Source organism: Camellia sinensis, chromosome 1 (assembly GCF_055761805.1).
Source record: "Camellia sinensis isolate YWXY chromosome 1, ASM5576180v1, whole genome shotgun sequence".
NCBI classification, from domain to species: Eukaryota; Viridiplantae; Streptophyta; class Magnoliopsida; order Ericales; family Theaceae; genus Camellia; species Camellia sinensis.
Window position 1 is genome coordinate 160,265,902 of NC_138961.1, and position 24,767 is coordinate 160,290,668.

General features: G+C 37.1%; 1 protein-coding gene and 1 long non-coding RNA gene across 6 annotated transcripts in view; one reads left to right on the forward strand and one right to left on the reverse strand.

Moving 5' to 3' along the window:
- Positions 1–24,767, reverse strand: part of LOC114301989 (uncharacterized) — a 71,009-nt gene that overhangs the window by 41,018 nt on the left and 5,224 nt on the right. The window contains exons 2-3 of one of the 5 annotated variants that reach the window (XR_014340551.1): positions 24,440–24,525; positions 12,261–12,595 (exon numbers count right to left, since the gene is read on the reverse strand). The exons of 1 other annotated variant lie outside the window; for it this stretch is intronic. This is a non-coding gene — a long non-coding RNA (uncharacterized LOC114301989). Of the gene's footprint in view, positions 1–12,260; positions 12,596–22,293; positions 22,587–23,076; positions 24,526–24,767 lie in introns of those variants that run through there. 3 more of the 5 variants (XR_014340554.1, XR_014340550.1, XR_014340548.1) reach the window with 3 other exon arrangements.
- Positions 17,587–20,048, forward strand: LOC114292377 (L-type lectin-domain containing receptor kinase IX.1). Its single transcript, XM_028236320.2, has one exon. It carries the CDS (start codon positions 17,754–17,756, stop codon positions 19,773–19,775), a length of 2,022 nt encoding a protein of 673 aa, XP_028092121.2. The 5' UTR covers positions 17,587–17,753; the 3' UTR covers positions 19,776–20,048.

The window sequence follows — 24,767 nt, forward strand, 5'->3', positions numbered from 1 at the left end:
GTTCACAAAGACCGTTGCATAGGAACAAAATTCTGGGCATCAACAACTTGAAAAAACAAGCTACCAACATGTTCCAAATGTAACCAACACGTCCCAAAAGCCAAACTCAAATAGAGATAAGGGGAGCCAAGACATGAACAACTGTATAAGACAATGAAACTCAGATCCAAAACATACAATGGTTCAGGTCTAAACCAAAAAGGCTATAATTATGTTTTCTTTTGATTTGTTGTTCTAACAGTTTTCATATGATTGTTTGAACTTCGCTATTTTCAGAAAGCAGTTGATGAAACCAAAAGACGTCTGTATTCTCAAGAGTTGCTTCCAGACTCTGTAACAAAGCTGTGAATGAGTGCCCTGTTTCTTGTTTCCATACACTAGTTTTTATGTGTTAGGGTGGGTAATTGCAAGTATTCTTGGAATCAGAATTACTGTAACCTCAAATGTTCTTTGTAATTGCAAGAGATGGAAAATCTTTGCAGGATTCTTTCAGGAACTCCTTGTTATTATCCCAATAGAATTTTATTTAGAGAAGAGACAGAAAATAATGCATGAATGTTAAAATTTTTGCAAATGTCTCTTTACATTTATTGTGTATAACATTTTAATATATATGTATATATATATACATACATATATGTATGAGAATATAGGTTGCTAAAATATTGTAGGCATTGTTTTTTAATTTTTTTTGCGACAGTAAACAGATGGTAGCTAATACATTGTAGGCATTTTTTTTTTTTTCGATGGCAAAATATCAGTCGCTATAATAGGTTAGGCAGTCGCAAATAGTTTACGACTGTTGTTTTGCAATCACAAAAAGTATTTGCCACCCCCACACTCGCGTCCCCCATTTGCCGTCGCATAGGCCATCGCAAAAGGTCTTTTGCAAATGTATTTCTATTATTTGCGATGGATTGTAACGGTCCAAAAGATAATTTTTTTTTAGTAGTGACTCTCTCTTTTTTATTCTTCTCAACTCCCACTTAGAACTATCAAAATCCTCACATATTTAAAGCTAAACATTGATAATATGAATGCGTTAAATATACTACAACAAAACCATTCAAACTTGAAATCTTTAGCCGTCAAACCTACAGTAACATGCAGCAATCTTTGAACCCTTGTTTCTAGCAAACTCGTTCCTCCTCCTAGCTAGGCCGATGGAGAAACAAAGATTACTTCACAATATCCCCCATACTCTTGATTCTCCACGTTGCTTCATCAGTTTCTTTTTCTACAACATCACTGCAAGCCATGAGCAACATAACTTCTTCATTTTCTGCAAAGTTTACATACTCTTCAACTTCGTCATATGTTGCTTCTTCCATGCACTTATGACTATAATGTCCATACAGATTGCAGTTGTAGCATTGCACCTCTTCTGTGTACTCATTGCTATAGTGACCATACTCTTTGCAATTATAGCATTGCATGTAGCTTCTGTCATGACCTCTTATTTTTCCGTCAACCCAATGTTGACCTCTTCCTCGTGGAGCAACCATCTGTTGTCCTCTTTTATCAACCATTTATTGACTTTTGTCTCTCGAAACAATCATTTGTCGTTTTTCTATTGTCGACCATCTGTTGACCTCTTCTATTTCGTAGAACAACCACCTGTTGTCCTCTGTTGTTAACCAACTATTGAATTATGCCCCTTATGTTGGGGCTTCTTCTATGATGTCTTGGGCCATTGACCTAACTTGAGTGTATCTTTTTAAATTGAGCATTTTTCTTCAGAATCTCTAGTGTCGGGTGATGTGTCAGTGTTTGAGAAGTAAACCTGGCTTAATCTTCTTGATGTTTAAGTGAGTTAGAATTTTTGAGTTTCGAGCGTAAGGACAAAAAATGGAGACATGGAATCACCTCAAAAAGGACTGGGCTTAAGCAGGTGTGTCAGGTAGGCCCACACATGAGGATTAGTGTAGGGAAAAAATGGGTTCTAGGTTTAGGGGCCCGCACATACAGCGAAGTGAGGCAGCAACAGAGTTTGGTTCTACAGTGGATCACACATTCAGCCAAGTGGCACCGCACGTGGGGAAGGGACCATGGCACATGCGGCAAAGCACGTTTCTACCTCGATTTTCATGCTCAATCTCTTCAAATCTAATCACCCCCTTTTTCCATCATTTTTCTCCATTCTCACTCTCTTTGCTCTTTTCTTCCCTTATTCTCTTTAAACCCCCACCTAAAAATTTACAAATCCTTCAATCCAACAAAATCAAAGAAGATTTTGGTACTAGTTCTTCAAGCCAAATCGCTGAGCATTCCAAGGCTAAGTGTAGACCAGTGGAGATCAAAATCCGATGATGTTGAAATTTGAGAGTTTTCTTCTTGATTGTTCTCCTCTTCAAGAAGTAAGGATTTCTTTTTCTTTTATTCAATACATCCTTATCGATAGATGTGTGGTAGTTTCTATTATATCAAAAACATGATTTTGATAAGAGATTTTCGAAATGCATGCAGATGAGAGTTAGGATTTCGAATTGAAAGAGTTGAATCTTGTGTTTTATTATTGATCATGTAAATTTGAGCTAATAGAATATGGGTTATGATGATTGAAGTAAAAATCCCTAATTTTTAACATAATATTTATGAGAAAATGAGAGGAGTTAATTATTGTATAATTGTTGAGCTACATTGATTATTGTTAAATTAGAATTGTGATAAGGGAAGAGAAACAAATAAACGGTTGCCATGAAAATGGTTTATGTTGTAATTGTTAACGATTGGAACTAATGGGATTAATTATAGAGATATGTGATATTATGATTGTTGATGTAAATTTTGTCAATATTGATAACATTGAAGTTGGGGAAACATAATGAGAATTATATTATTTTAATTTATGAGATTTAATGTCATCTATTGTTTATAAATTTTGTCATTATTCATCGGTAGAGGATGGTAATTATTGTTCTAGAGAAACTCTTAGATGTTATGTGTAGTTGCTTAACTTGCATAAATTAGAATGATGTGGAAACTTGATGAGATGGATGATAAAAGTGCTATATAGAGGTTTCAAGTTCCTTTCGGTTAGCACCCGATAAAATAGATTGTGCTTCGAATGATAGGTTATAATCTCCTTCCAGCTAGCGCCTGGTAAAGTGGTGTGGAGGTTTTGTTTCATACCAGATAATGACCGGTAAAGTGTGGCAACTTGAGATAGGTTTTGTTTCCTTTTGGCTTACGCTCGGTAAAGCATGTGAACTATGTGTATATTTTGGATATAAAAAAGTAACACTACTTACATATTTTTGACTTTGAGCATTCATGATAATATATGTCTATAGGATACTATTGTTTAGGATCACTATAGATCTTTACTGGACATTATTGTTCATCCCACGTTGTTGATCCCTTTTTTAGGTGTGAAGTTGGAAGAATTGTTCAAGATTAAGAAGTATTCTTTTATTGTTGGTCATGGGGCCCAATATTTGTAGGCAAAATGCCAATGTTTTGTAAAGGGGGTTAATCCCTTTTATTTTATTTTGTTCAGTTGTATATTCTTCAATGTATGCCTAAGGGCATCCGTTGTAATTTACTGTATTGGTTATTTCATCACTATATGTACGAGAGAACATTTATTGTTTATTCATTACTATCTTACTTCTGCATTTATATTATGGATTTGGACTTTAATAAGGAATTTGTTAATGGTATTCGGATAATAAAACTTGGGGCATTACATCTTCTACCTTATCCATGGCCTCTTCCTCTACCTCTCTGTGGTTTTCTTCATTGCCCTTCTTCATTCCTTCTGAATGTCAACCTTGATTGAAGAGCTTGCTCTAGGGAACTTGTGAAAGTTCTTTTGTTTATCCGCTACTCGTGGATCTCCAGCGTGGCCATCAACTCATCTATGGTCATGATTTTGAGTTCTTTGGAGTCTTCAACTATGACAACTACGTGTTCAAACTTCAAACTTAGGGATAAAAGAATCTTCTCTATCACTCAAACGTCGTCCATCTTGTCTCCATATCGCCTGATCTGGTTCACAATTGTCAAAGTCTTCGTAAAGTACTCAAAAATTGACTCATGGTCCTCTATCTGCAACAATTCGAGCTCCCTTCTTAATACTTAGTTGAATCCTCATGGTCTTCTCAATTCCTCAGTGTGAACTCCGAAGAATACTCCATGCCTCTTTAGAGGTTGTCGTGACTGAAATCTTTTCAAAGCTTGACTCGTCAATGTGTAGACGTCCCCGAACGCCCCGGGAGGGTTGAGCTCCCGTTCTGTTCATTTGGGGTCACTACAGCTCAGGACTCTCAATTTTGTCACGGTTCTAAGTCTGAACCAAAGAGTCCAAATCCGGCAAATCGTTTTGAGAAAACAGATTTTGAAAGACGTGCCAAACATGGACTGCTTTGCCAGATACAGAGTCGCCACCTAAATGTTTTTTAATGAGAAATTTAGGAAACCCTGACTCGGTGCCAAAGGCCACGTGTCCGTCGTCACCAAAGTTGCCTCGGCTCGGGAACTTGGGTACGATTGGGGAAGGTCACTTCGTGAGCACCCCCGCTCGCCCGATCAAAGATCGGCCTCTACTAACCATGATATCTATTTTTGAAAACTTTGTGTGTTCTTATTCCGGTTATTAGCCTAGGTTACTATGTGATGCACACAGCATATAAGTATAGACTGGGTCGCCTGAATTGGAACAAAACATTTCATGCTTGTTTATTTGAAAGATGGTTTGCTACTCGCAAGTAGGCTTAAAATGCAGATTTTGCCACCCGCAGGTGGGCTTAGAAAAGATGGTTTTGCCACTATCTAGTGGGCTTAAAACATTTGATGATTTATTCCAATTTTAAGTAACCCAACCTTCACCCACAGGCATTCAGGCAAATATATCACATAAGTAAATAGCCTCATGGTAAGCATGCTATTCATGGCAGTCACTCACACGCATGCAAGGATGCTAAAGCATAGAACTTACCGAGTACTCCAAGCCAAAATAGAAACTACAGTAGGAATCATGCATGATCCTAAGTATACAAAAAATGCCTAATGCAACACATGCAAAAATGCAACCTACAGCAGGCTCGGCTATTCTAAACATGACACATGGAATGCTACAACTAAACACGTATTCACTTTGGAATGGAAAATACAATGCAGTTAGTATGATGCGCCGAGCCCGGTGCATGCAAAACAGATGAATGATGCAAATATGCTGTCATACTGTATGCTAATTGAAATATGCCCTAATCTAACCATCATAAGCAGGTAAATAAAAGGGAAGAAAGACGTGTGGTTGGAAGACATACAACACACACACGCACACTTATTACAGTTGTGCCCTCGCGCAGAGGGTCCGAATAAATATACAGTCCTGAATAAAAGAATATTACAGTCCAAATATTACAGTCCGAATAATGTACAAATTCCTAATTAATTAATCAAATTAACTAAGAAAGCTGTAAAACTGGCGTGCAAGCCAGGGACTGCCTTGCTTCTGATGAATGATGTATGTTTGGGCTGCCTTGCGCGGAAATCCACTAGGATGTCCAATTAGCCTCTGTTTAGCAGTTATTCTTGAAATGCGTGCCAAGCTCCAGAAAGTTACTGATTCTTCATTTGCTGCAACAGAGAGCAGGAAAGGGGCATAGCAATGTATTTTCACAGATATATGTATGCCTCGATCCTCGTGCCACCAATCACGCATATCGATGCATGATGGCAGAGGAGTCGAAATGTGCAACTTAATATGGAATGAATGCACGTATAAACACAACAAGACCTAACTCCATCATGGATGATCCGGAGTGTCGGTGACTGGGGAATTGAGACACATTCCGTTACTCGGAGTATGAAATGCGCCTCGTTTCCCGTGCCCGGGCTAACTCCTATCCCGAACACGATGCAATATGCATGATATGCATGAATGCGATCTAAGATACAACCTAGTATGCACAATGCTATGAAAATGAGATGCCTCGAAATGCGTGCACACGGGCACGCAAACCGAGGCAATGACATACGCAATGCAAATGACATGGAAACATGATATGGGCTTACACTAATATGAGAGAGCCTCAGCCACACTCACATAAGAGGCCGATGGATGAAAATGAAGTGCCTCGAAATGCGTGCACAGGGGCACGCAAACCGAGACAATAACATATGCAATGCAATGGCATGGAAATGACATATAGAATGCAACATGGACTTATACTAACATGAGAGAGCCTCAGCCACACTCACATAAGAGGCCGATGGATGAAAATGAAGTGCCTCGAAATGTGTGCACACGGGCACGCAAACCGAGACAATAACATATGCAATGCAATGGCATGGAAATGACATATAGAATGCAACATGAACTTATACTAACATGAGATAGCCTCAGCCACACTCACATAAGAGGCCGATGGATGAAAATGAAGTGCCTCGAAATGCGTGCACACGGACACGCAAACCGAGGTAATAACATATGCAATGTAATAGCATGGAAATGATGTGCAAACATACTAATGGGATTTCAGCACTGAAATGTGGGGGAAAACAGCCCCGAAATGAGGCGAAAACACACCCGATGCATGGAATCTCTCCCAAAATGCAAATTAGGCGCATAGAATGAACTACAGCTATACAAAGCATGCATAATTGGTACATGGAATGAAAATACAGAAGCAAGGCAGCCCCAAAATTAGCATTTTACTAGTACAAATCATGGCCAAACAGCAAGCAAAGATAGGGCAACAATGGCATGCAAAAATGGCCCTAAACATGAGATTATGAAGCAACTCACAGCTGCTGACTCCAAATGGGTTAGGGCCCTTCAACAACATTGAAGAGGGGCCAAAAATAAGCCACTTTACAGAACTGTAAAAATCTCAAAAACAAACATAGATATGGCTAAGCTCTTATGCAAGAAAATGGGCCAAAAGGTGGCCAAAGAGGCAAGTGGTATATGCACAGCCCAAACTGAAAAATTCCCTTCTACAACATTGAAGAGGGACCAAAAATAAGCATATTTACAGAACTGTAAAAACTCCAAAACAGTATACAAACATGCTAGAAATGCAATGCAAAATGAGGCTCAAAAGAGGCTATAACATGAGGTATACAAAATATTCATCAAACAGCCAAAGACCCTTAATGAAACATGAAGAATGGGCCAAAATAAGACTATTTTTAGTTCTGTAAAACGCCCAAAAATGGAAGCATAATGGGCTGCCAAAGCATGCAAGAAAATGGCATTCAAGGAGGATATTGAAGCAAGTGCAAGATGGGGGGCTCAAACAGGGTTGAGCTCTTAAGAAAAAGTGAAAAAGAGCTCAAAAGAAGGCCACTTTCAGTTAGGGCCGGAGCTCAAAACAATAAGCATATATGGTTAAGAAATGTTGCAAAAATGAGCTCAAAAAGGGGGAAATGGCAACTCACCCTTGTAGACCAATCTTTGGTTGCTTCTTGGACCAAGTTGCAGCACCTTTAGCCTCTGAGGAGCCCTCCTTGTTGCTGGAAATGGAGTGGTGGTGGTGGTGCTTGGTGGTGATGAAGAAATGAGGTGTAGAACTTGGATGTTTTGAGAAAATGAGAGAAATAGAGGGGGATTTGGATGCAAGACTTGAAGACAATTCTTCTAACCCTCAAGACCAATGCTTGCAGCTGGTTATAAGGACCAAAAAAGAGGGGCAAAAGGTGGGGGAAAAGGAGGCAAGCTTTCCCCCACAAAATATCCCCCACAAAATATCCCCCGGATACAGATATTTTCTGGGGGATAAAGCTATACAGCTGTAAAGTGAACAATGTGAGGATCATGGCCGGCCAGGTATTTTTGTTTCAGGTGGCCGGCCGGCCACATCCCCTAGCCGGCCGGCTAGGGGTCAAAAGGGTCAAGTTGGTTTAGTGGCTGGCCACCACATAATGGTGTCCTCCCATGTGCCCTCAACACAACCCTGTGGTTAAAAGTCCAAGAAAGTGGCTCAAGGGTGTTCAACATTAGCTCGGAAGGAGGGGTTCAAAAGGGTCAAGCAACATTAGTGGCCGGCCATCAACTTTTAGGGTCCTCCCATGTGTGTACAACACAAATATGTGGTTCAAAGTTCAAGAAAAAGGGCCCAGGTTGTTCAACATTGGCTCGGAAGGAGGGGTTCAAAAGGGTCAAGAAACATTAGTGGCCGGCCACCAACTTTTAGGGTCCTCCCATGTGTGTACAACACAAATATGTGGTTCAAAGTTCAAGAAAAAAGGGCCCAGGTTGTTCAACATTGGCTCGGAAGTGAGAAAAACGGGCGTCGGAGGGCGAAAATGGAATATAACTGGTTTGCCAAGATAATTGCTAGCCTCCCACCCTTCAGTGACCTTCCTGGTTATAAAATAGAGGTACCTGCCAAAAATGAACGAAAATCGATGCAAAACAAATGCTCGGGGGCCAAAACACGCAGTTCGGGGTCCCGAAAATGGGCTGCCAAGCACCGAAAGTGGCGTTCGGCCACGAAGTGGATTTCTTAGACCCCAGTGTCCCTCAAAAGGGAGGAAATAAGATGTATGCCAAAATTTAGAGCAAACGGAGATGGTTAAGCAGTCCCGAACCGAAGCACACGGCCAACGGTCCCGAAAAACCGGAAACCGGGCTCCGAAATGGGCAAAATGGCCTATGGCCACAAAATGTAGCCCCCGGCCACTAAGAGACGGTCTACAGGACCTCTCCCTCCCCTTAGGAAAAGAAACAGAGAAAACCGAGTCTGGTTCGCAAACCGAGGCAAGGCAAAGAAGGGGGTTCGAAAGTCCGGAGGCGGGGCTCACGGCCGCGACTCTGAAACTTCTGAACGAGCACATTATGCAATATCACCAAGCGCTCAATCGATGACGTCTGAGTCTTAAGGTCGGTCAAAAATGGGGTGTCTACACAATGCCTAGATAAAGCAACTGCCAAGCTTTCTTGTCTCTTCTTCTTGCATCTCTCAAAGTAACCTGTTAGGGCTTCATACAATTTCTCTTCATTTTCAAGGCCTGTCAGTTCTTCATAACCTCAGTCAACCAAGTCCTACACATCTTGTGAGGCTTGTAACACTCGCATCTAGATACTCCAGTTCTCATAGTTTTCTTTGCTCAATTTCAAAAACTGGGGTAGGAAAATGCAATTGATGTTGGCCATTGATTGATTTGTGTGCTTCAAATAGGCTACACGAAATTTCCAAGCATGAATTATAGAAAATAGACCTCAGGGATAAACTCAAAAGGTAGGGCTGTACAAAAACCCGAACCATCCGACGAAACCTACCAATTTGAACCGAAAAATCAACCCACGGACGGTTGCTCAATAAACAACGGACGGTAGCGGGTGCTTTCAATGAAAAAAATCAATTTTTTCAGATGGGCCACAGTTTCATATATATGGTAACCAAAAAGACCAATCCGACCGATATTTATTATATTATATACTTTTACTCGTGTATGTGTGCTATTGGCTTTTCATATTACCCTTTATCCCTAAGCATTATAACCCGATAAGTGAAAATGACTTTTAGCACTTGATTTTGATAGACTAGTCTAGGGATTAGGTTACAGGTGATATGATTTTTAGAACTTGTGCCTGATATTGATGTCATTCTCTCTCTCTCTCTCTCTCTCTCTCTCTCTCTCTCTCTCATTGTATCTCATTCCTTCACGTGTTCTGCTGTGACTCTCTCTTTTTTTGTATCTTCCTTCCTCACGCGCCTCTTCAGTTGTCTCACTCTCACTTACATGCATTCACCCCCCCTCTCTCTCCTCTATTCTATCTCTCACGCAAGTTTTGCTCTCCATCTTTTTCAGTATCTTCCTCACACCTCTTCAACTTTTTCTCACACTATTTCTCTTTCCCTCTTCCCCCAAAATCCTTCATCTACCTCCATTATACAAATTTCCAAAACCTGTCTGTGACCGTGACTCGGTGATGAAGAGCCAAACCCTAAACTGGGTTATTCCTAGTAAATTGATGTTAAATAGCAGCCATGAACACTCAAAAGTGGTTGATTATATCTTCAACTTGTCATGGTCGGGTCAGTTGTTAGACTGATAGGAAAATCAATCCAATTCGACCCGTGAATAGCCCCATTAGAAAGGTTGATTTAGCTAGGAACACACTTCGTAAAAATTTTAGAATTTTCAATGGCTTAAGTAAAAACATTCAAAATAATCTGGGGCTAAAATTGAATTTTTAGAAACTTTTGGGGTTATGTTGCAATTTCAAAAACCTTTTAGCAAAACAGGATGCAACCGTACCAACTATACGATGTAGTTATCTAACGGATCAAGTATTCTGCACCGAATACGGGTCAGAACTGACTTTGCGGGTCAACTTTGGTTGACCTTGCCGTGAACAAAATATTCACTTGGAATATTCTCTGGTCGGCAACGAAAACGGCTGCTTCTCGCTTGAGATGGTGCGTGGTGCGTGTGGGCCTTACTTATGATTTTGTGGAAGCGTGCGATAGCATGTGAGTACTCCAATGGCTTCAATTTTTGTATTGTTGGACTCTTGGTGACGAGATGAACACTCTAATGTACTCAAAAATTGATTTTGATAACTTCGAATTCTGTATAGTTTGGAGAAAAATACAGAATTGTGCTCTGCTTTTTTTTATATTATTATTTGAATTTCATTTTCTGGACCTGTTTGGCTCTACTACCACTTGTTGGAGGAATGAAACTCTTAGAATTACTGGTGGTAATTCAAAACACACATAGAGATATATTAAAGTTGGAAACTCAACTTTATTCAATATTGGAAAACAAACACAATGGAGAAAGCCTTTCACTCTCTCTCTCTCTCTCTCTCTCTCTCTCTCTCTTATTCTTCCAAACTCCCACAGTTAAAACTATCAAAATCCTTACATATTTATAGCTAAAAGGCTCATGGTTCTTTACTTGCCTCAATAAAGAGAACTATACAATTCCTAAGGGTTTTTTTTTTTTTTTAAAGTGAGGAAGAGATTATAGTAAGAGAAGAACACAAACAATAATTCGCATTCCAACAGATTGAAAATACAAATAAGTGGAAGAGAAAAAAAAAAGAATAAGTAACATCACCTGAATTACAATGGATTGAACACAACTGTGACAAGAACATGACGGCAAGAACTAATCTAAATGACACAAATGTCGGTGGCACAGATGCCCTAAACTAAACCATAGCATTGATGCCTTGAACTAAGCTAAGCTAAGCTAATGACATGGATGCCAATGTAAGTTGTGTTGATTTGGATTGGTTTGGATGCCCTTTTCCATCTGGCATACGGTTATTTATAATTGTTTGGTGCCTCTTGGAAGTCAGGAACGACCTCCTGAAACTTCTCTACTACTTTGGTTAGTAGGGTGTTTAATTACCTCAGTGGCTCCACGTGTCCACGTGTCCGTGTTGCCTTATTTATAAATGCCATTTATGGAGTATCCCTCAAGAAATGAGGTAGTTGTGCCTTCTGCAATCTCAACCATTGGGTTGATGGGTGGTGGGTCTTAGATGGCTAGCAGGTGTCCCATTGGTCAAAGCACAATCCTTGTATATAGCAACAATTTGGGAGTCTCAAATATGGTCGTTGGATGGGAGAGTTAGTGGAGTTCCCTCTAGTTTAGATGAGTATCATGTGCTACTTTCCTCTATGAATCTTCCAATCGCTAACCTACCAGTATAATTTAGGGATCTTATTTGACTTGGAAGTTGACTCTAGCATAATTGATCACCATCCCCAAGAAAATAGGGCCAGATAATGATACCCTCTCGACTTGGTAAAATTACCCACTCTTGCTCACCTCTCCCTCTTACTACCACTGTTACTCACCCTCTCTCTTTACTGCCACATGGCAATCTTTTATTGAGTTGTTCCTCTTGGAAAAAGCACTTTCATCTTAGAAATGTAAAAATGGCCCGCGACCTGTGGACGGCCTGGTATGGGCCTAACCTTTTTAGACCCGTTTGGGCCCAGGTCTGGGCCATCATTTTGAAGCCCGACTCTGCCTGGTCTAGCCCATCGGCCCGCTTAAGGCCCACTCAAGACCCGGCCCGAGGCCCTGTGTCTTTTTTAGTGAAAAATAATAAAATTTTGGTAGAAAAAATTAAAAAAACAAAAACAATTGTCAGACCAGGCCCATCGACCTGGCCAAGGCCTGAATACCCCTTTGCCTAGGCTTAACTTTTTGGCCCGTGGCCCAGCCCAGCCCGCCCCAGCCCGAATTTTGGGAGGAGCCCGCGAGGCCCAACATAGGCCGGGTCGGGCCATATTTACACCCCTATTTAGTCTTTAGGGGTAAAACTTTTTGTTAGAATATTTACCAAAATAAATAATTAATTATAGTCAAAATAAATATAGATACAAATTATCATCATGAGAAGACATCAGATTTACGAGGTTTGGCAAATCCGCCTACATCCACAGATATTACCCCTCGTCCACTATTTTAAATATGTATTACACATCACATCTCTAAATATATGAATATACAATAAATCGGACTAAGGTGCGATAATCTCACTCTCTTTGAAAGGATTCAAGACCTTCTCAGTTGGTAAAAACTACCACTTCCCGATGTAACAGGCTATCACATATTAACATGTCATCCCTAGGATACAACAAACCAACTTTAAGTCGTGTTGACTCCACCAACCCTGCACAAGTAAGTAAGTTTAAAGCTACACCATAAAAAACCTTTACAAGTTCCCTAACCATTTCTATATAAACACAATATAAAAAATATACTCATATTTTTCATGTACACTTCCCCCTATATATACACATCCATCAAAACATGAAGAGCCGCATATTAAATATAACAATAAATCAATTGTAACTCATAAACTTTCACATGACACACTCAAACTCTTTCAGTTCATCATATTGCATTATTATATAATCTTTAACTACACTTTATCACATGATGTATATATATACATGAATGCACTACAATATATATATATATATATATCAAATTTAATATTAAAATAACATAAATGCATGTATGCACCAACACTTTTCAAATTCTAAAAATTTACTAAAGCTACCATGCACATTCATTTATTGCATGACCAACGCTAATAACATTTGATAAGATGGTCATTTTCAATACAAACAATAATATAACACAATCTTTATATATAAGGATATTAGTATAACTATTAAAAGTTCAACAGCACATAACCTCTTGGTCTTCTCCTATCTTCGCCACTGCTCGATTTATATACTTTAAATAATTATACATTTTTTTCCAAAAAAAAATATTAAGAAATGTACATTATAACCAATGCTCTTAAAAATACGTTTGTATTAAAAAAATAAATAAATAAATAAACTTATGAGATTTGAAATCAAATCGCAATCAATCAAGCTGCTGTCAGAATTAAGAGCAAAATTGACAATTTCAAAGTCTGAAAGATGACTTTATATGTTACATGTATCCGAATGATCAATATTGGAAAATATTAACATCAAGTCATTTCAATTCTTCACTGTATCTCAGTGACTATAATATGGCCAAATAATATGGTAATTCCGGAGTATTTACACCATTATGTTAGGACATTTGTTGTGTTATCTCTTAAAAAGAGACAAAAATTGGTAAGTTCTACTATTTCAAAGTAATGCACCATCTGTGTTTGTCTTGGAGCAAAATATCCGTTTGATAGAGCTTTCAAAATATAATTCCACACTCACTTTTGAGTGTAGTATTTATTTAACATTTTCAAAAATTAATTCTACACTCAATTTTAAAAACTCTTTGCAAGGCGGGAAAATTTGAACTAATCGGTCGTCCTCCCGGACATCTGGCCAATTGACCAAAGCAGTGCTATTTTATTTTATTTTGTATTTATTTATTTTTTTTTAACAATTGGCACCTGGTATTTTTTATAGTTTAAATATAAAAAAAAAAAAATTATGAGTTTTAAATAGAATTTTGAGTTGTATTTGATTATAAATTGTAAGTCTTTATATCAAATATCACATGTCACATAAAAAATTTCTCACTCAATTCAAAATTCATTCACCAAACAAATTTTCCACATTCAAATCATAATTCCAAAACTCACAAACTCAAAATACAACTCTATTCTCAAATCATATTTACAAAACTCTATCAAATGCTATCATAATTTTCTATAGTAGTACGTCAAACTTCTGGATTTTTGTAATTTTATATTTTTTTTTCTATCAATGTGTTTATACATTTTGCTCTTTAAATTAATAACAATACTACATACTCAGAAAAATTATTAAGAAAAATTCTCAGAAATTTATAAATCACAATCATTCTAGGTGAAGCCTACATCTACTAATTTTAAATCTAAACTATACACTTCGTTTTGGGATAAAATTCAAGGCACTTTTTCATGGTTAATATGGTTTGAGTTGATTACACTTTTTACTCGTGTAGTTTGATTCAAATTTTACTTTAATCCCTATAATTTCAAATTAAATAATTTGATTCATACACTTTAAGGCTAGTTTTAACTTGATTCTTCTGTCTACATTGGAGGTTGAAATTAGTAATTTTAGAATACTTGTCAATTTTCTAAGGTACACATACAGACAAAATTAACAAAATTTAGACAGAAAAACAAACTGCAACTAGATTTAAAGTGTAGGAGCCAAATTATTTAAAATGAAATAATATGAACTACAATAAAATTTAAATAAAATTATATGAATGAAAAGTATAATTAATCCTAAATTTATATATATCTGACTCCCAATGTGCAAGTCAACAATGGGCCCGCAATCCATACCATTTGCTCTTAATAACCAACTACGATACACTTAGTCAAAGCTACTTAAAAAATTTAGTTTTTGGACGTATGTGGTACAAATAGCCAATAAGTCACATGTACTAGTAAAGTCAATTTTACGAAGAATATTCAATGTAACAGGTACATCACGTCAATTTTAACGAATTATTGTATAATTTTCCTCCATTAAAAACATGACAAGGGTATTAAATTATTAAATTCTTGTCTCTTGGACCACCAGAAACCATTCTCTCCACTTTTTCCTCTCTCCTTTCTCAGACTCTCTCTCCTCCTTCCATCAATGTTTTTTCTTTTTCTTTTTTATTGTTCTTTTTCTCTAATTTCAAATCTGAAATTTTCACAGAGAATCCATTCACCTACTCCATCATTTCCCCCTCTCAATACTTTCCCATTCTCAACTGATTCGAAAATTTCTGATGAAAAAATCCAGTCTTTTATCTCTTACCATTATATTCACCAAGAAAAATGAAATGAAGTTTTTTTATTGATGGAACATGAAGCATAAAGTAACACAAAAGAAAACAACAGCAAATAGTTTTATTGATTCCCTTTACAAAGAGAAAGCACCGGGCCTTTTCATCAGTACAACCCAGACCACACCAAACCAAAAGAGAAGACAAAACACCATTATAATTATTCTACAAATCTACAGGCTAAAAAAAATTATCCAAAATTTCTCTTTTATGAGTTGAGAATGAGAAAGTATTATTAAGGCCTCGTTTGGGAAGTAACTGGTTTAGTCAAAAAGTTAAAAAGTTACAAAAAAGGCTAAAAGCTAACAACCCATACCAAAAAGTTAAAAATTCTCTTTTCTCTCTATTTTTTGCATATCTTTTCCTAAAAAATCAAAAAGTCATCCCCAACATACTAATTTTTTTTAGAAAGGGAAATGATGGAGCAGGTGAATAGATCTTCTATGGAAATCTCATATTTGAAATTAGATAAAAGAATAAACAAAAAAAAAAAATGGAGGGGGAACTTTGATGGAAAGAGGAGAGAAAATTTGAGAGAGATTTTGAGGGAAGAGAGGAGAGAGGAGAGAAGGGTTTTTGCAAATGCAAAAGACAATAATTTAGTAATTTAGTACACTTGTCATATTTTTAATGGAATGGTAAACCAACTCATCAAAATTGATGTAGTGTACCAATTATTAAGCAACATTATATGTACAAATTTTTTATATTAAGTTTTTCATATTAAAAAACTTACTAAAGCACACTTGTTCAAACATCATTAGATGTCCAAGAATAATTACTTTCGACCACCAATAATATATGGTTTCTTGTTCTTATAATAAATTTTAATATGAGTGCTAGTGTCTATAGAATTATTTTTTAATATTTTCTACAAAATCATTAATAAAGTATTTCATGTCATACTTCATAGACTAAGTAAACAAAATATAATTTGTGATTGGTTTAAAACTGCAATCTTTCTTTCAAAGTGTATGGATCACATCTACAATTATAGAACCCATTGCATGGTTTAGTTCTAGTTCTTAAAATAAGCAAATTGTACCTCATGGTTTAATCCATGATTTTGTAGTTAAGGTTTCAATTTAGAATCAAACCTATATACAAATATATATGTATACACATAAGTAATTAATCTTACTGTGATAGAACTAATTCTAAGCATTCATCTAAACCATCATTGCTTGAAAAATATTGAATTATTATCTAATGTTTTAGTAGATTGTCAAAAATATTTTGTGATCATCTATACTATCTATATTATTATTATTATATAAACTGAAAGTTGGACTTGGTGTCCAAGCATTTGCTTGCTTCTCCTTATGCCGTGTGTCTCTCATTTCTCTAGTTAAAATAAAACAAAAAAGTTATATAGAAGTGCAAATACTTACCCAAAAAAATATTGAAGTATACAAGACTTGAAATTAAGACTTTTAATCTAAGAAAGAAAACTCTTACCACTTGAACAGTACACATTATGATATTAATTTTATTATTATTTGTTCTTATTTTCACTTACTTGAATTACACATATATCGTGTGTACCAACCGCTAGAATTGTAAATGATGACAAGTTTCTAAAGATCGTCATTACAAAATGACCGAACCGAACTGAACTACATGTTACTAGTTCGGTGTGGTTTTTATAATTTGGTTTGGTTCCAAATTTCATGGACCTAAGTAGTGATTTAGTCATCGATTTACTTTTAAACCGAACCATACTAGCCCCTAACACAACTGGACTTCATTTCATCTATAGAAAGTGACAAGAAATGCAATTTTAGTAAGCAAATTATTCTGTCCTAAATTTTGCACCTTCTTTCAGATGCCAACCTTTCGGGGTCAACTCTTTGTGATGATTTGTTTGTATAGTCTAGTCCCTTTTTATATTCTTATGAACTGTTCACAATTGAATCAAGTTGTATTACTATTGGATGTTTTCGTCAACCAATTACATTTCAACGAAAGAGTTGAACTTCAATCACAAGAAACAGCAGCTAAGTTTGTTGAACTTCACGGCAATAAATGTTTTAGTTTTCTGCAGATTAGTTGGACAGTAATGTGCAAGTAATGTTTGAGATTATCACTAAATTGTTTTTTTTATTTTGACTTTTTAAGGTTGACACTGTTGTGGCGGCAAAGGATTTACAAAGCTCCAGTCATTGTTTATTTTTTCAGATATATGCTTCCCTTGCATTGAAGCTTCTTCTAGGTATTGAATAAATATGCTTCCCTTTCAATGAAGCTTCTTCCAGGTATTGAATAATCTAGTAGGTGAAACTTGACCATCAAGATTTAGATTATAGCTAATTGAACGGGTCAGCTGAGTGACATGCGTTCGAATCACATGAAGTACTTGAACCTCTTGCAGACCATTGTAGGACCTGTCCCAATAATTGGGTATAACTGTAGGACAAAGGACTCTATATGTACCTGATGACTAGACTAGACAAAGAGCCTCAAATACCTAAACAAAACAAAATTATTAACTAACATTAGGCTATAGCTAGTTTCAGTATAAAAGTTCTATAAAGTTCAAGAGCCAGCATACCATGTACTTGCTCAACTACTGGTCCCAATTGTCAATCATGGCCATCTCTTTCTACAACATTCCAACTTCATTTACATCTCCAAATGCTCATATTATTCTCTTCTTCTCCTCCTCTTTTTTCTTCTTTCTTCTTCCCTTGGCAAGTTCAGTTTATTTCCAGATACCTCGCTTTGATCCTGATGCAACCAACATAGTCTATGAAGGAGATGCAGTACCTTCTGTTGGAGCCGTTGAATTCAACAAAATCAATTATCTCTGTCGTGTTGGCTGGGCCACCTATGCAGAGAGTGTGCGGCTCTGGGACTCCAACACTGGAAAGGTCTCTGACTTCACCACCCATTTCTCCTTCATCATCAATACCCAAGGGCTTAGCAACTATGGTCACGGGATTGCATTCTTCCTTGCTCCTGTTGATTTCCATATCCCACCAAACTCGGCAGGTGGCTTCCTAGGACTGTTCAATACCACAACTAGTGATTCATCCCGGAACCAAATAGTTGTGGTCGAGTTCGATTCCTTTCCAAATCCTGAATGGGATCCTTCATATGAGCATGTTGGGATCAATAACAATTCCATTGCATCGGCCATTACCACCCCTTGGAATGCTAGCTTGCATAGTGGAGATAAAGCCGATGCTTGGATTACTTACAATGCCACTACTAAGAATTTGAGTGTGTTCTGGTCCTATCAGGTAAACCCTAATTTTCAAGGGAATTCAAGTCTTTCTTATCAAATTGACCTAAAGGAGGTTCTACCAGAGTGGGTCAAGGTTGGATTTGCAGCTGCTACCGGTCAGAACGTAGAGCGTCACATGCTTGAATCATGGGAGTTTAGGTCAAGTTTGGATACAAAAGACACAAGCACAAAGAAGGGGAAAAAGATTGGATTAATAGTAGGCCTAACAGTTTCAGTGGGTGTTTTGATTTTGGGGGGGATCATAACATCTATAATTTTGTGGAAAAGGAGACATAATAGAAGGGAAACAGCGGAGTCGACTAACTTGACATCGATCAATGATGATCTTGAAAGAGGTGCTGGACCAAGAAGGTTCTCTTACATAGATCTTGTTTCGGCTACTAACAACTTCTCTGGCCAAAGAAAATTGGGAGAAGGAGGATTTGGTTGCGTTTACAAGGGGTACTTTAGTGATTTAGATATGACTGTAGCTGTGAAGAAAATCTCAAGAGGGTCTAAACAAGGGAAAAAGGAGTACATAACTGAGGTGAAGATTATCAGCCAATTGAGACACCGGAATTTGGTGCAGCTCATGGGTTGGTGCCATGACAAAGGTGAGTTTCTTCTTGTCTATGAGTTTATGTCAAATGGAAGCCTTGATGCTCACCTCTTTGGCAAGAAGAGTCCTCTCACTTGGGCCTTGAGACACAAGATAGCTCTTGGTTTGGCCTCTGCATTGCTCTATCTACATGAGGAATGGGAGCAATGTGTGGTCCATCGGGATATCAAGTCGAGCAATATAATGCTAGATTCAAACTTCAATGTCAAGCTTGGAGACTTTGGCTTAGCTCGTCTTATGGACCATGAATTAGGCCCCCAAACAACCGGTTTGGCTGGAACTTTAGGCTACTTGGCACCAGAATACATAAGTACAGGCAAGGCAAGTAAAGAGACCGATGTTTTTAGCTTTGGGGTGGTTATATTAGAAATTGCTGCTGGGAGAAAATCGGTAGATACCAGAGATGAAGAGTCTCAGACTGGGTTAGTGGAGTGGATTTGGGAGCTCTATGGAAGCGGGCAACTTCTTTCAGCTGTAGATGAGAAGATTAATATGAATTTTGAGGTGAAGCAGGCAGAGTGTTTGATGATTGTTGGCCTGTGGTGTGCTCATCCTGACCAAAGTCTGAGGCCATCAATAAGGCAAGCTATTCAAGTGCTTCATTTTGAGGCAGCAATGCCAAATCTTCCAATGAAGATGCCAGTTCCCATGTATAACCTACCTAGTACATCAACAATTAGTACTGGTGGGGCCTCGATAACCTACACAAGCTTTGAGATGGGTCGTTGAACCTTAGTTACACAAAGTGGGGCCGGGGGCTGTAGTGAAAGTGGGAGCGGGGAGGGAGGAGCGAGGGAAAATAGAAGTTTCTTATGTTGGGAGCAGCTATGGGAGCGTGTATATATTTATTTATTAAATATATAAAGATATTCTAACAATTATTTTATGTTGCTTAGTTGTAGTATATGTATTAACATATAAAGATATATTAGAGATTTATGTCAATTACAAATTGTCTTTGTTAAGTATAAATAAATATTATATAAATAGAAACTATTAGAATAAGCTTAAGTTGTTTTTCTTTTATTTCTATGAAATTTGTAAGTTTGTGAGATTTCTATCTCAATTGAGAGAGAGTTTCCTTATTGACGGGAGCGAGTTTCTTACTTGGGAGCACAGAATCGCATTTCTTAGTACGAAACACCACTCAAATAGAAGGTTCCTGCTACTAAGCGTTCACCAAAGTTTGCCTCTGTACAGACAGTATCTCTCTTAGAACTTTATTTGTTAATACTCTTTATCATACTTTGCATGCAAGAAATGGAAATAAACCAGTGTCATTAAAGGCGCGCCTAGGCGTGCGCCTAGGCCCAAGTCTCATCTCGGCCCAAGGTTTGCACCTTGTAGTGTTCCAAGCCAAGCAACTTCGATAAGACTTGCCTAGGCGTGTGCCTAGGTTCAAGTCCCGTCCAAGCCCAAGGTTTGCACCTTGTAGTTAGGGGTGTTCAAAAAATCGAATCACCCAATGAAACCGACCAATCCGAAACGAAACGAAACGAACCGAACCGAACTGAACCGAACCGAACCGAACCGAACCGAATGATTATGGTCGGTTTCAAAAAGCCTTCGCAGTCGGCTCGGTCCTTGTATGTAAAATTTATCAATGTTTCGGTCGGTTGACGGTGTTCCTTGGGAACCAACTAAATCCGAACCGCTCGAAAAATAGTCTAATAGGCTTATAGGAATTAAATATCTTCACTCTTCACTAGGGGTGTAATTTTGGCCCACAGCCCGTGGGCGGCCCAAAGCCCGCCTGTGGCCCGAGGTGGGCCCGGCCCGTTTAGGCCTGAGCCCAAGTCCAGCCCAAGGCCTTGGGCCTGGGCCATCGTTTTAAAGCCCAACCCAGCCCGCTTGGCCCGCCCATGGGCCTGCTCAAGGCCCGGTCCACCCGAGGTCCAGTGTTATTTTTAATGAAAAATAATAAAACTTTGATAGAAAAAATTTAAAAAAATAAAAAATTTGTTTAGGCTTGCCCAAAGCCCGAGCCCAGGCCCAGGGGCCCGGCCCGCTAGCCCACCCATAGCCCGAATACCCCTGGGCCTGGGCCTAGTTTTTTTGGCCCGTGGGCCGGCCTGCCCCGGCCCGATTTTTTAGCGGGAGTCCGCAAGGCCCGACATGGGACCGGGCCGGGCCAAAATTACACCTTTACTCTTCACGTGATAATAATAATCAAAACTCTGAGTCTCTGTATCAATTACAAAAAAAGTAGCACATGGCTCAAAAAAAATAGGTCTGACCTTTCTTTTCCATTTCGTTTCACATTTCAAATGCAAGGAAAAAAAAAAAAACTCAATAAACATTTGACCAATAGTAAGGTAGTCTGGTGCCTAACCCTATAGCACAGTCAGGTTGATTTCACCTAAGTCTCTGTATCAATTACAGAAAAAGTAGCACATGGCTAAAAAAAAGGGGTCAAACCTTTCTTTTCCCTTTCGTTTCACATTTCAAATGCAAGAAAAAAAAAAAAAAAAAAAAACATTTGACCAATAGTAAGGTAGTCTAGTGCCTAACCCTATAACACAGACAGATTGATATTTTCAATACATGGATGCATGTGATTAATTGTATATATATATTTAATATATATGATTATAGCCACATCATCATATATACATGATGTTATGATATACATGTTTTATGTATTGTTGTTTGTCTACTGTTCACTCTTCATTTTTTCTCGCAGAACTGTAATGCCCCTCTCTCTCTCTCTCTCTCTCTCTCTCTCCAAACACATCCTCTTTCAACCCCTCTCTGACTTTGATGGTTTATTGCATCCAGATCCATTCGGTCATCAACAACCATTATCCAGATCGCTCTGTTTTGATGCTCTTGGATTAGATCGAAAAGCTATGAATGTCAACAACATACCACAACCCTCTTCTTACTTTCCTTGTCTTTCACAAATCTGTCTGTATGTATATTTGTCTATGCGCAAGAGAAGGATAAGCTGTTGATGGAAAAATCACCCGAGAATTCAACCGATTCTGACCGACAAACCGTAAGGCCCGATGCTTGCGATTTCGAACTGTCTACGGTCGAAATCGGATGTTAAATTCTCCTACCCGTGATGGTCGGTTTGGGTGGCGAGTTGATAGTGAAACCGGTCCAAACCGACCCGTGAATACCCCTACTTGTAGTGTTTCAGGCTAGATGACTGTGATAAGGGGCCTAATTGGCCCAAGGCTTGGATCTTAAGGACTTTTTTTATTGTTACTTTAATTGGTTTTGTTTAAAATCTGACAATTGATTTAATATGATGAAGTTACAGAAAATGCCTACTCTTATTATAGATGTCAATACATAGGACATTCAACCCCAAATCAATGATAGAAGAAAAATTAGTCCTAATTCCTAATCTCCAAAAAACACTAAATGTTTAACATTGCATTTTGTTTATGTTGAATTCTAAATTATTTACTTATATTAAATTATATTTTTTTCCGTATAAGGTGTGCTATACTTTGGTGAAGCCTGCGTCTCATCTTGCGCCTTGAGCCTAGGCCCCAGGAGACCTTGGTACACCTATCACCTTTAATAACACTGAAATAAACAATAAGAAAAAGGCCTGTATCACTAAATCCATGCCAATGGTACTAAATTGTCTATTTTTTATTTAGGTTGAGGCACCTATGCCTGAGGTAAAGAAGGCAAATAATAACAATCCAAACAAGTTTTCTAATATGGGTCTTAGTCCTTGTTATACACATTTTCTCTGAGACTAGTATACTTAAGGTGTTGTACAGTTTATTATTTTTTGTCCCCTCTTCACATACAGTAATTTTTTTTTTTTTTGATAATCTTCTTAGTTTGCAAACATTGCATTCAGTCCTTCCATTTCCTTATAATGTTTCTTGTTCAGGAGTTAAGGGTGATGGAGGTCACTAGTTCAAGCACACCTAGAAAGTTTCAGTTCAGTTTCTTCTAAAGTCAGATGTTCAGTTCAGTTCAGTTATTCTTAAGCATTTTCAGTTCTGTTCTTCTCAATTAAACATTTCAAGTCCTGTGTACATTCACATCTTACATGAGACAATTTTTTATTAATTTTTCTCAGCACCGTACTTTTATTGATGATTTGAAAAGAGTACAAGAGGATTACACTGAGATTACACCAACAAAATGTGAGCAAAAACAAGAAAATATTTATATATATATATATAAAAGCAAAGAAAAGTGGAGAAGATGCCAACAACAATATTCCCCTATCAAAGAACAAGCTAAGAAGCATGGATACAAATACGAGATACAGATACGATACGATATGGATACGGTGATATGACATCTAAAAAAATAGGATACAAGTACGGCTAAGATATCTTTTTAAAAAAAAAATTATTAGTCATCAGTTACACATGAGCTAAAAAAATGTTGAAGAACCATATTGTAATTTTATAATGAAAAATACTAATATTTAAGAATTAGGTATTAATTACAATAATAGAACAACGATATTTAATTTTATTTTATTTTCTAATTCTTACTTTCTATGTAGTTATAAGGGATGAGCATGATACAATAAGAATAAATCAATTTGACAAATTATATTACTTTAATTCACTATGTTCTTATTAAAGAACTAAGCAAAGTATTGAAAAAATATTCTTGTATTTATCCTCGCAATTATATTATATTATAATAGTATGTAAGAAATACTATAATTCTAATTTCGCAAAAGTAATACATGACTTGGAGTATCCGATACTTCAAAATTAATGAAAAATTAATTAAGAAATATTCAAAACTTTTAATAAGTATCCGATACGTATCTACTAGTGTCCAAGTAGTATCAATATCCGATACGGATACGATACAGATAAGTTGCCCTTTTAGAAATATCCGTGCTTCATAAAGAACAAGTAATCAAACAACCCTTCCAAAAACATTTTACTTGGTTCCATTTTTCCAAAAACACTTTTCAAAAAATTCTACGTTCTTATTTTCCATGGTTTTTTGTTTTTACTGAAATTTTTTAATATTTTAAGCATTTTTTTTACTTTTTAGACACACCTAACATAAATACACCTAAAAAGTAAAAAAATTGTAAAAAAAATCTTTTAAAAATTCACTAAATACCAAAAATACAAAAAAAATACAAGAATTCAGTACATTTTTTGTATTTTTATGAATTTATGAATTTTTTAAAATATTTTTTCACAAATTTTTACTTTTTAGATACATCTAAGTACGGTGCATCTAAAAAGTAAAAAAGATGTTTAAAATTTAAAAAATATTCACTAAAAACAAAAAAACACGAAAACCAAAAAACTCAATTTTCAAAAAACTTAATCCAGAAAACTCAAACCAAACACACTTAATAAGTGTCAGAAAGCCAAAGCTCAAAATTATAAAGCACCACATCCCAAAACACAGGGAATCACCAAGCACCACAACAATACCTTAACAACAGTCAACTGTCATTCATTGATATCCAAAGCAATCCTAATCAACCAACCTGCTACCTTATGCATCAATTCTCTAACACCTGCAATGTATTTGACAAAATCAAATAGAAAAATGAAAAACATTTTTTTGAGTACTTGACTCAAATTGCAACCATTTCTTTGAGGGTTCCACAATATCTTCCCAATTAGAATTCTTATTATTGAAAACCAAACCATTCCTTGCCACTCTCTTAAGGACCACAAACTAGCAAAAAATAAAGCCTCCCAGATTACTTTCCTCAAATTCTTATATTTAAAATCAAATATGTGCTCACATAATTAA

Bases quoted from the DNA above. Each gene is read 5' to 3' on its own strand.
- LOC114292377 (XM_028236320.2), top strand. From the start codon at position 17,754: ATGTACTTGCTCAACTACTGGTCCCAATTGTCAATCATGGCCATCTCT.